Consider the following 12,896-nt stretch of genomic DNA (forward strand, 5'->3'; position numbering starts at 1 on the left):
CTTAAATCCTACTCAATGGCTCTTAATCTTCTTCCCTTTATGCGATTTCAAATGATTGAAATCAGCCTCCTCCATTTTGAAAATGATGACAGGTGAAGTGTCACTCGTGACGTGACGAGTTTGACCCGGCGGAAATTCTATACATGCGCTAATAAAAATAATATATTGCGAAACGAGTTTGACCCGGCATTAATCGTGAGCCGGCGTTAATGCTAAGCATGCGCTAATTATTTTGCGAAACAAGTTTGACCCGGCAGTAATTCTAGGCAGGCGCATACTATATACCCGGCGGCAATTAAGGAAATACGGTAGCTGTTACCTGAAAACACTCTTAAGTTAGTGCACTGTATATTAAATAAAGATGTTGTCCGTATTTTAGATATCCCATGTTTCTTCCCCTTTCTAACGCACCCACCTTTTATTCCTCAGTGTTGGGCCCTTCCTCCACCCCTCAGCAGGGGGAGGCTGCACCAGCTGTACCCCAATAGGGGCTCTGCTTTCTGGGGAGGCAACTGAAGACAAGAGTCAGCGTGAGAGGTCACATGGTTCATGGAGTCATCAGAACAAGGTGACTCACTCACTTGTGCATAACACCTTTGATGAATGATGGTCAGAATATGCAGATTTAAAAAAAACATCTCTTGTGAAACATGTTTTAAGTATTGACACTAGAGGGCGTAAGAGACTTATAACTGCAGCTTGTAAAAGCGAGTGCCATAAAACTGATGGAGAATGGACAGAAAAATGTATCTACAATGGAACTTATTTTCAAGAAATAATAACTATCTCTTAATATATATCATATACTAAATTTAGAACAACATACTATATGTTAAAAAGCACACTTGCATGTATTTATAGACAATAAACACAACACACTGGCAGCAACCTGTAATGGTTTTGTATTTATTCCAATTAAAGAGCAGATAAAAAAAACATTAAGGCAGTCATCGTTTGACTCTACAAGGCTTGAGTCATTATTTAGATAACAGAAAATAATACCACCAAACAATATTTACAGTAAGGTGTGTGTGTGTGTGTGTGTGTGTGTGTGTGTGTGTGTGTGTGTGTGTGTGTGTGTGTGTAAGAGGCAGCATGGTCTCACTCCTGGAGAGCCCAACCTCCAAAAGGTTCCAACGAGACGTAAAAACAATACTGCACCTGTTTGGTGAAAATGAGCATTCAATAACAAGATGATTGACTGCTATCAGTGGAACTATGAGGCGTTTTTTTTCCACAAACCATTGCAGATACAATTCTGCACACACAGAAATACAGTAATGAAGAATGCACTGAAAATGTATAATGTACAGTGTGTGTGTGTTTGTGCTTTCCTCCCTTTAGGTCTTCTTATCTGCTATGTTTCCGTCTGCAAGCCCATCTGTCAGTCGGTCTTCTTAGCCCAGGCCAAGTCGTCAGAGCGAGGCTTTTGACCCGTCACTCTCTCAATCAGACGCTCCATGTGTCTCCAGAAACCCAGCTGGTCCAGTGGGTAGTTACACCAGCCTGCGGTGGATGGAACATGACACCATAGGAAGAATAGATTAAAGCGCTCCTCCAATGCTGACAACCTTGGCACTTATTTCATAGTTCTGGACCTAAAAAGTATGCCCACGGGTAAAATCACCCCCAAATAGACACGGTAGTTTCAGTTTCAGAACAGTTTGGAACACCTACTTTTTAGCTCCAAAATGCCTGGGGAAGACTGGAGACAATTTAATTTGATGTAGTACGTCTCACAATACGAACGTCCTGGGTAGTCAGGGTTCAATCCCGGGCTCGGGCTCTTTCTGTGTGGAGTTTGCATGTCCTCCCCGTGACTGCCTGGGTTCCCTCCGGGTAGTCCGGCTTCCTCCCACCTCCAAAGACATGCACCTGGGGATAGGCCCCTCCCACTTCCAGAGACATGCACCTGGGGATAGGTTGATTGGCAACACTAATTAGTCCCTAGTGTGTGAATGTGAGTGTGAATGTTGTCTGTCTATCTGTGTTGGCCCTGTGATGAGGTGGCAACTTGTCCAGGGTGTAGCCCACCTTCCGCCCGATTGTAGCTGGGATCGGCACCAGCACCCCCCGTGACCCAAAGGGAATAAGTGGTAGAAAAGTGATGGATGGATGTCTTTTGGTAGCATCTTCATCACAATGTTTTAGCAAGTATGGTTGCCAGGGCGGACAGCACAGTGGGGGAAGGGTTAGTGCATCTGCCTCACAACACGAAGGTCCTGAGCAGTCCTGGGTTCAATCCCAGGCTCGGGATCTTTCCGTGTGGAGTTTGCATATCTTCCCCGTGACTGCGTGGTTTCCTAGTGTGTGAATGTGAGTGTGAATGTTGTCTGTCTATCTGTGTTGGCCCTGCGATGAGGTGGCGACTTGTCCAGGGTGTACACCACCTTTCGTCCGATTGTAGCTGAGATAGGCGCCAGCAACCCCGAAAGAGATAAGCGGTAGGAAATGGATGGATGGACCGTTGCAAGTTGTAGCAATACGACTAAAGAAGAGGTTAGTTAGTCTGCATACATTTCCAGTAAAGACCTCTCCAGACAAATATGGACTCATGCAAAATAATGATTCAGACTTCGAAGAAAAAGGGATTTAGTCGGAGTTTGGATTGAAAAAAATTCAAGAACACAATCCAAATGCAATCCTGAAAAGGAAGGAGGAAAGATTAGGTCAGAACCTGCGGGGGAAAAAAGAGAAAATAAAGCAGACCCGGTGCTTTAAAAAAACAAGAGAAATAGAAGGTAAGCTGCTAGTATTCCATTTTGTGTCCTCTTCTACTGATGTTTTCTTCAAGATGCTTAAGGAAATGCTGACAGAGCATGAGGAAACAGACTATGGAAGAGGAAGAGGAGCAGGGAAATCTGGAAATGGTGATTCTTTTATCATACTTTTTTGCTTATTGTTAGAATACTGTAGCAAATAAACACACATTTAATTTCACATCACTATCTTAAGCTTTCTCTTCGACTTTTGCTCTGCCTGCAGCACACACTCCACATGTCAGGCTGACTCCTAGCAAGGCCATCGTGTTGTCAAAACACCATGAAACTGTTAAGACTGTTGATTTTCTGTCTCGTAAACTTAAAACTAACATGAATATGATAAGTACAGTTAATCAGTTACACAAGTTTGATGGACATCCAACTCGTGTCCTTGTTGTGCCAAAGCCACCTGGACTATTGACTCGTTTAGCCATGGACTAGCTCGGGACTATAAAATAATTATTGATCTGGGCTCAATCCTCTCGGCAGAAGCTGATGGTTGATTGAGAGCCACGATGTAATTTTCATCTGTGAACTTGTTAGAGTAAATGTTGCAGAAGGACAAAATTTGATGAACACAGGTAGTGTCGAACACTCAAATTAGAGATGTCCAATAATATTGGACTGCCGATATTATTGGCCGATAAATGCTTTAAAATTTGATATTGGAAATTATCGGTATCGGTTTTAATAAGTAAAATGTATGACATTTTAAAACGCCGATGTACGGAGTAATACACGGAACAGAGCGCCATAAAACCTTAAAGGCACTGCCATTGCATGCTGGCCCAATCACATATCTACGGATTTTCACACACACAAGTGAATGCTATGCATACTTGGTCCACAGCCATACAGGTCACACTTAGGGTGGTTGTATAAACAACTTTAACACTGTTACAAATATGCGCCACACTGTGAGCCCACACCAAACAAGAATGACAAACACATTTCGGGAGAACATCTGCACCGTAACACAACAGAACAAATACCCAGAACCACTTGCAGCACTAACTCTTCTGAGATGCTACAATATACACCCCCCGCCCCCACTTCAACCTCCTCATGCGCATGTCCCAAATTCCAAACTGCTGTCTTGAGGCATGTTAAAAAATAATGCACTTTGTGACTTCAATAATAAATATGGCAGTGCCATGTTGGCATTTTTTTCCATAACTTGAGTTGATTTATTTTGAAAAACCTTGTTACATTGTTTAATGCATCCAGCGGGGCATCACAACTAAATTAAGCATAATAATGTGTTAATTCCACGACTGTATTTATCAGTATCAGTTGATATCAGACTCGGTAATTAAGAGTTGGACATTATCAGGTTATCAGCAAAAAAGCCATTATCGGACATCTCTACTCATAATGTTAACCGTATTTGTTTTGAAGTAATCGTGGACCAGGGGTGCAAAAACATGAAATTAAGCCACAAAAAACGTTTTACATGCTTTTATCCACACTGTCCACACGGGAAAATGGGCTCCGGTTCTGTAGATGACGTGACACCAAAAAGGAGCAGCATAGTGAGTCTGGGGTTCTAAGTACAGTTAGTTAACATCTAATGAGTTACTATGGCTGACTACTAACAATAAAATAAAATAAAAAAAACTATTTGATATAATTGGGAAATGACTACCAGATTCATTTTCAGGTGCTGAAAATACAAGGATCCTTTAAGATATGACAGGAAGTGAGGAGTAAAATCCACAAGTAATTCATGCTTTTGTATTGTTTTGTTGTGAGTACATCAGCAACACACACTCTTCTTCAGACAAGCTGACACCACTTTGTGTACACTTATGTTAAGTCTGTCTCTTTAACATTCCTCCATGCCTGCTTGACAGATCCTCACACAAATGATGTACAGTGCAGGCCAAAAAGTTGGGACACACCTTCTCATTCAAAGCCTTTTCTGTAGGTTTTAGAGCAGACCTGGGCAAATTAAGACCCTGGAGCCACATGCAGCCTGTTGAGCTTTTCAATCTGGCCCGTCTGACATTCCCAAATATTATTTTTAGATGTTTAAGATGTAAAGTGTAGCTGCAATTATGATGTGCGCTCATGTTTTCTAATGACCGGAAGTCTTCAACTATATTAAGTCTTCAATGCTTGGAACCTGCATCAAATACTAGTTACTATGGTCATCTAATGAGTTACGATGGTCATCTAATGAGTAACTATGGTCATTTATTAATTACTTTAATCATGTAATTAGTTACTATGGTCATCTAATTAGTTACTTTGGTCATGTAATGAGTTATTATCATCTAATGAGTAACTATGGTCATCTAATGAGTTATTATGGTCATCTAAATAGTTACTTTTGTCATGTAATGAGTTACTATGGTCATCTGAGTTACTATGGTCATCTAATGAGTTACTATGGTCATCTAATGAGTTATTATGGTCATCTAATGAGTTACTTTGGTCATGTAATGAGTTACTATGGTCATCTAATTAGTTACTATGGTCATCTAATGACTTACTTTGGTCGTCTAATGATTTACTATGGTCATTTAATTAATTACTTTAATCATGTAATGAGTTACTATGGTCATGTAATGAGTTACTATGGTCATCTAATGAGTTACTATGGCCATCTAATTAGTTACTTTGGTCATGTAATGAGTCATCTAATGAGTTACTATGGTCATTTAATTATCAATCAATCATCAATCAATGTTTACTTATATAGCCCTAAATCAGTAGTGTCTCAAAGGGCTGCAAAAACCACAACACAAACCACTACGACATCCTCGGTAGGCCCACATCAGGGCAAGGAAAACTCACACCCAGTGGGACATCGTTGACAATGATGACTATGAGAACCTTGGAGAGGAGGAAAGCAATGGATGTCGAGCGGGTCTAACATGATACTGTGAAAGTTCAATCCATAATGGATCCAACACAATCGCAAGAGTCCAGTCCAAATCGGATTCAACACAGCAGCGAGAGTCCCGTTCACAGCGGAGCCAGCAGGAAACCATCCCAAGCGGAGGCGGATCAGCAGCGCAGAGATGTCCCCAGCTGATACACAGGCAAGCAGTACATGGCCACCGGATCGGACCGGACCCCCTCCACAAGGGAGAGTGGGACATAGGAGAAAAAGAAAAGAAACGGCAGATCAACTGGTCTAAAAAGAGAGTCTATTTAAAGGCTAGAGTATACAAATGAGTTTTAAGGTGAGACTTAAATGCTTCTACTGAGGTGGCATCTCGAACTTTTACCGGGAGGGCATTCCAGAGTACTGGAGCCCGAAATGAAAACGCTCTATAGCCCGCAGACTTTTTTTGGGCTTTGGGAATCACTAATAAGCTGGAGTCCTTTGAACGCAGATTTCTTGCCTGGACATATGGTACAATACAATCGGCAAGATAGGATGGAGCTAGGCCGTGTAGTATTTTATACGTAAGTAGTAAAACCTTAAAGTCACATCTTAAGTGCACAGGAAGCCAGTGCAGGTGAGCCAGTACAGGCGTAATGTGATCAAACTTTCTTGTTCTTGTCAAAAGTCTAGCAGCCGCATTTTGTACTAACTGTAATCTTTTAATGCTAGACATGGGGAGACCCGAAAACAATACGTTACAGTAGTCGAGGCGAGATGTAACAAACGCATGGATAATGGTCTCAGCGTCTTTAGTGGACAGAATGGAGCGAATTTTAGCGATGTTACGGAGATGAAAGAAGGCCGTTTTAGTAACGATTTTAATGTGTGACTCAAAGGAGAGAGTAGGGTCAAAGATAACACCCAGATTCTTTAGCAATTCGTCTTGTTTAATTGTTTGGTTGTCAAATGTTAGAGTTGTATTATTAAATAGAGGTCGGTGTCTAGCAGGACCGATAATCAGCATTTTCGTTTTTTTGGCGTTGAGTTGCAAAAAGTTAGCGGACATCCATTGTTTAATTTCATTAAGACAAGCCTCCAGCTGGCTACAATCCGGCGTGTTGGTCAGCTTTAGGGGCATGTAGAGTTGGGTGTCATCAGCATAACAGTGAAAGCTGTTATGCTGTATGTAAATTATGTAAAATTAGTTACTATGGTCATCTAATGAGTTACTTTGGTCATCTAATGAGTTACTTTGGTCATGTAATGAGTTACTATGGTCATTTAATTCGTTACTATGGTCATCTAATTAGTTACTTTGGTCATCTAATAAGTTACTATGGTCATTTAATTAATTACTTTAATCATGTAATAAGTTACTATGGTCATCTGAGTTACTATAATCCTCTAATGACTTACTATGGCCAACTAATGAGTTACTATGGTCATCTAATTAGTTACTTTGGTTATGTAATGAGTTACTATGGTCATTTAATTAGTTACTATGATCATATAATTGGTTACTTTGGTCATATTATAAGTTACTATGGTCATTTAATTACTTTAATCATGTAATGAGTTACTATGGTCATCTGAGTTACTATGGTCATCTAATGAGTTACTATGGTAATCTAATTAGTTACTATGGTCATGTAATGAGTTACTATCGTCATTTAATTAATTACTATGGTCATCTAATTAGTTAATTTGGTCATATTATAAGTTACTATGGTCATTTAATTACTTTAATCATGTAATGAGTTACTATGGTCATTTAATGAGTTACTATGGTAATCTAATTAGTTACTATGGTCATGTAATGAGTTACTATGGTCATTTAATTAATTACTATGGTCATCTAATTAGTTACTTTGGTCATCTAATGAGTTACTATCCATCCATTTTCTACCGCTTATTCCCTTTTGGGTTTGCGGGGGGCGCCTATCTCAGCTACAATCGGGCGGAAGGTGGGGTACACCCTGGACAAGTCGCCACCTCATCGCAGGGCCAACACAGATAGACAACATTCACACTCACATTCACACTCACATTCACACACTAGGGCCAATTTTAGTGTTGCCAATCAACCTATCCCCAGGTGCATGTCTTTGGAGGCGGGAGGAAGCCAGAGTACCTGGAGGGAACCCACGCATTCACGGGGAGAACATGCAAACTCCACACAGAAAGATCCCGAGCCTGGGATTGAACCCAAGACTGCAGGACCTTCGTATTGTGAGGCAGACGCACTAACCCCTCTGCCACTGTGAAGCCCATGAGTTACTATGGTCATTTAATTAATTATTTTAATCATGTAATAAGTTACTATGGTCATCTAATGAGTTACTATGGTCATCTAATTAGTTACTAAGGTCATGTAATGAGTTACTATGGTCATCTAATGAGTAACTATGGTCATGGTATTAGTTACTATGGTCATGTAATTAGTTACTTTGGTCATGTAATGAGTAACTATGACCATCTGAGTTACTATGGTCATCAAATGAGTTACTATGGTCATGTAATGAGTTACTATGGCCATTTAATTAATTACTATGGTCATCTAAGTAGTTACTTTGGTCATCTAATGAGTTACTATGGTCATCTAATGAGTTACTATGGTCATCCAATGAGTAACTATGGTCATGGTATTAGTTACTATGGTCATCTAATTAGTTGCTTTGGTCATGTTATGAGTTACTATGGTCATGTAATGAGGTACTATGGTCATGTAATGAGTTACTATGACCATCTAATGAGTTACTATGGTCATGTAATGAGGTACCATGGTCATCTAATGAGTTACTATGGTCATCTAATGAGTTACTATGGTCATCTAATGAGTTACTATGATTATTTAATTAGTTTCTAGTGTCATCTGATTTACTATGATCATCTAATGAGTTACTATAGTCATCTAATTAGTTACTATGGTCATGTAATGTGTTACTATGGTCATTTGATTAATTACTATGGTCATCTAATTGGTTACTATGGTCATCTAGTTACTATGGTCATGTAATGAGTTACTATGATTATGTAATTAGTTACTAGTGTCATCTGATTTACTATGATCATCTAATGAGTTACTATAGTCATCTAATTAGTTCCTTTGGTCATCTAATTAGTTACTTTGATCATCTAATTAGTTAATTTGGTCATCTAATTAGTTACTATGGTCATGTAATGAGTTACTATGGTCATTTGATTAATTATTATGGTCATCTAATTAGTAAATATGGTCATCTAATTGGTTACTATGGTAATTTAGTTACTATGAGCATTTGATGAGTTACTATGGTTAACTAATGAGTTACTATGGTCATGTAATGAGTTACTATGATTATGTAATTAGTTACTAGCGTCATCTGATTTACTATGATCATCTAATGAGTTACTAGTGTCATCTAATTAGTTACTTTGGTCATCTAATTAGTTACTATGGTCATGTAATGAGTTACTATGGTCATTTAATTGATTACTATGGTCATCTAATTAGTTACTTTGGTCATCTAATGAGTTACTATGGTCATTTAATTAATTACTTTAATCATGTAATGATTTACTATGGTCATGTAATGAGTTACTATGGTCATTAATTAGTTACTTTGGTTATGTAATGAGTTACTATGACCATCTAATTAGTTACTTTGGTTATGTAATGAGTTACTATGACCATCTAATGAGTTACTATGGTCATGTAATGATGTACTATGGTCATCTAATGAGTTACCATGACCATCTAATGAGTTACTATGGTTATTTAATGAGTTACTATGGTCATGTAATGAGTTACTATGACCATCTAATGAGTTACTATGGTCATCTAATGAGTTACTATGGTCATGTAATCAGTTACGATGACCATCTAATGAGTTACTATGGTCGTCTAATGAGTTACTATGGTCATGTAATGAGGTACTATGGCCATCTAATGAGTTACTATGACCATCTAATGAGTTACTATGGTCATCTAATGAGTTACTATGGCCATGTAATGAGTTACTATGACCATCTTTTATGAGTTACTATGGTCATGTAATGAGTTACTATGGTCATGTAATGAGGTACTATGGTCATCTAATTAGTTACCATGACCATCTAATGAGTTACTATGGTCATCTAATGAGTTACTATGGTCATGCAATGAGTTACTATGGTCATGTAATGAGGTACCATGGTCATCTAATGAGTTACTATGGTTATCTAATGAGTTACTATGGTCATGTAATGAGTTACTATGGTCATCTAATGAGTCACTATGGTCATCTAATGAGTTACTATGGTCATCTAATGAGTTACTATGATTATTTAATTAGTTTCTAGTGTCATCTGATTTACTATGATCATCTAATGAGTTACTATAGTCATCTAATTAGTTACTATGGTCATGTAATGTGTTACTATGATCATTTGATTAATTACTATGGTCATCTAATTGGTTACTATGGTCATCTAGTTACTATGGTCATGTAATGAGTTACTATGATTATGTAATTAGTTACTAGTGTCATCGGATTTACTATGATCATCTAATGAGTTACTATAGTCATCGAATTAGTTCCTTTGGTCATCTAATTAGTTACTTTGATCATCTAATTAGTTACTGTGGTCATCTAATTAGTTACTATGGTCATGTAATGAGTTACTATGGTCATTTGATTAATTATTATGGTCATCTAATTAGTAAATATGGTCATCTAATTGGTTACTATGGTCATTTAGTTACTATGACCATCTAATGAGTTACTATGGTTAACTAATGAGTTACTATGGTCATGTAATGAGTTACTATGATTACGTAATTAGTTACTAGTGTCATCTGATTTACTATGATCATCTAATGAGTTACTACTGTCATCTAATTAGTTCCTTTGGTCATATAATTAGTTACTTTGGTCATCTAATTAGTTACTATGGTCATGTAATGAGTTACTATGGTCATTTAATTGATTACTATGGTCATCTAATTAGTTACTTTGGTCATCTAATGAGTTACTATGGTCATTTAATTAATTACTTTAATCATGTAATGAGTTACTATGGTCATGTAATGAGTTACTATGGTCATCTAATGAGTTACTCTGGTCATCTAATGAGTTACTATGGTCATCTAATTAGTTACTTTGGTTATGTAATGAGTTACTATGACCATCTAATGCGTTACTATGGTCATGTAATGAGGTACTATGGCCATCTAATGAGTTACTATGACCATCTAATGAGTTACTATGGTCATCTAATGAGTTACTATGGCCATGTAATGAGTTACTATGACCATCTTTTATGAGTTACTATGGTCATGTAATGAGTTACTATGGTCATGTAATGAGGTACTATGGTCATCTAATTAGTTACTATGACCATCTAATGAGTTACTATGTGAATTGTGAATTATATTGTGAATTATATTTATATAGCGCTTTTCTCTAGCGACTCAAAGCGCTTTACATAGTGAAACCCAATATCTAAGTTACATTTTTAAACCAGTGTGGGTGGCACTGAGAGCAGGTGGGTAAAGTGTCTTGCCCAAGGACACAACGGCAGTGACTAGGATGGCGGAAGCGGGAATCGAACCTGCAACCCTCAAGTTGCTGACACGGCCGCTCTACCAACTGAGCTATACTATGGTCATGTAATGAGTTACTATGGTCATGTAATGAGTTACTATGGTCATGTAATGAGGTACCATGGTCATCTAATGAGTTACTATGGTTATCTAATGAGTTAATATGGTCATGTAATGAGTTACTATGGTCATCTAATGAGTTACTATGATTATCTAATTAGTTACTAGTGTCATCTGATTTACTATGATCATCTAATGAGTTACTACAGTCATCTAATTAGTTCCTTTGGTCATATAATTAGTTACTTTGGTCATCTAATTAGTTACTATGGTCATGTAATGAGTTACTATGGTCATTTAATTGATTACTATGGTCATCTAATTAGTTACTTTGGTCATCTAATGAGTTACTATGGTCATTTAATTAATTACTTTAATCATGTAATGATTTACTATGGTCATGTAATGAGTTACTATGGTCATCTAATGAGTTACTATGGTCATCTAATGAGTTACTTTGGTCATCTAATGAGTTACTATGGTCATTTAATTAATTACTTTAATCATGTAATGATTTACTATGGTCATGTAATGAGTTACTATGGTCATCTAATGAGTTACTATGGTCATCTAATTAGTTACTTTGGTTATGTAATGAGTTACTATGACCATCTAATGAGTTACTATGGTCATCTAATTAGTTACTTTGGTTATGTAATGAGTTACTATGACCATCTAATGAGTTACTATGGTCATCTAATGAGTTACTATGGTCATCTAATGAGTTACTATGGTCATGTAATGATGTACTATGGTCATCTAATGAGTTACCATGACCATCTAATGACTTACTATGGTTATTTAATGAGTTACTATGGTCATGTAATGAGTTACTATGACCATCTAATGAGTTACTATGGTCATGTAATGAGTTACTATGGTCATGTAATCAGTTACGATGACCATCTAATGAGTTACTATGGTCATCTAATGAGTTACTATGGTCATGTAATGAGGTACTATGGCCATCTAATGAGTTACTATGACCATCTAATGAGTTACTATGGTCATCTAATGAGTTACTATGGCCATGTAATGAGTTACTATGACCATCTTTTATGAGTTACTATGGTCATGTAATGAGGTACTATGGTCATCTAATTAGTTACTATGACCATCTAATGAGTTACTATGGTCATCTAATGAGTTACTATGGTCATGTAATGAGTTACTATGGTCATGTAATGAGGTACCATGGTCATCTAATGAGTTACTATGGTTATCTAATGAGTTACTATGGTCATGTAATGAGTTACTATGGTCATCTAATGAGTTACTAGGATTATCTAATTAGTTACTAGTGTCATCTGATTTACTATTATCATCTAATCTAATGAGTTACTATAGTCATCTAATTAGTTACTTTGGTCATCTAATTATTTACCATGGTCATCTAATTAGTTAGCTTGGTCATCTAATTAGTTACTATGGTTATCTGAGTTACTATGGCCATCTAATTAGTTACTTTGGTCACTATGAGATATCTCAGATTGGAGGTGTTTTTTTTTTTTACCCTTAGCGTTCATATTTCACTGTTTGTTGCATTTAGGTTATGTTTTGCTTGATTGTAAAATATGTTGTAAATATTCAGTGTTTTATCATTCATAGTTAATATTGTAAATCCCACACTCTTTATTTTCATGTACATTCTGGGTGTTTCATTCAGTAAAAAAAA

The 12,896-nt window shown here is 37.2% G+C and overlaps 1 protein-coding gene and 1 long non-coding RNA gene across 10 annotated transcripts in view; one reads left to right on the forward strand and one right to left on the reverse strand.

The window, feature by feature from the left end:
• The window catches only part of LOC133563129 (uncharacterized), a 41,423-nt gene extending 38,483 nt beyond the window's left edge, over positions 1-2,940 (forward strand). For both annotated transcript variants that reach the window (XR_009808994.1, XR_009808995.1), the window contains 2 exons: positions 430-568; positions 1,345-2,940. This is a non-coding gene — a long non-coding RNA (uncharacterized LOC133563129). The remainder of the gene's footprint in view (positions 1-429; positions 569-1,344) is intronic.
• The window catches only part of si:ch211-212o1.2 (uncharacterized protein LOC492735 homolog), an 84,458-nt gene continuing 72,452 nt past the window's right edge, over positions 891-12,896 (reverse strand). For all 8 annotated transcript variants that reach the window (XM_061917085.1, XM_061917087.1, XM_061917081.1 and 5 more), the window contains one exon: positions 891-1,506. In XM_061917085.1, coding sequence (XP_061773069.1) covers positions 1,450-1,506 — 57 coding nt within the window. In that variant the 3' untranslated portion in view covers positions 891-1,449. The remainder of the gene's footprint in view (positions 1,507-12,896) is intronic.

The sequence above is a fragment of the Nerophis ophidion genome, linkage group LG12, assembly GCF_033978795.1.
Source record: "Nerophis ophidion isolate RoL-2023_Sa linkage group LG12, RoL_Noph_v1.0, whole genome shotgun sequence".
NCBI lineage: Eukaryota > Metazoa > Chordata > Actinopteri > Syngnathiformes > Syngnathidae > Nerophis > Nerophis ophidion.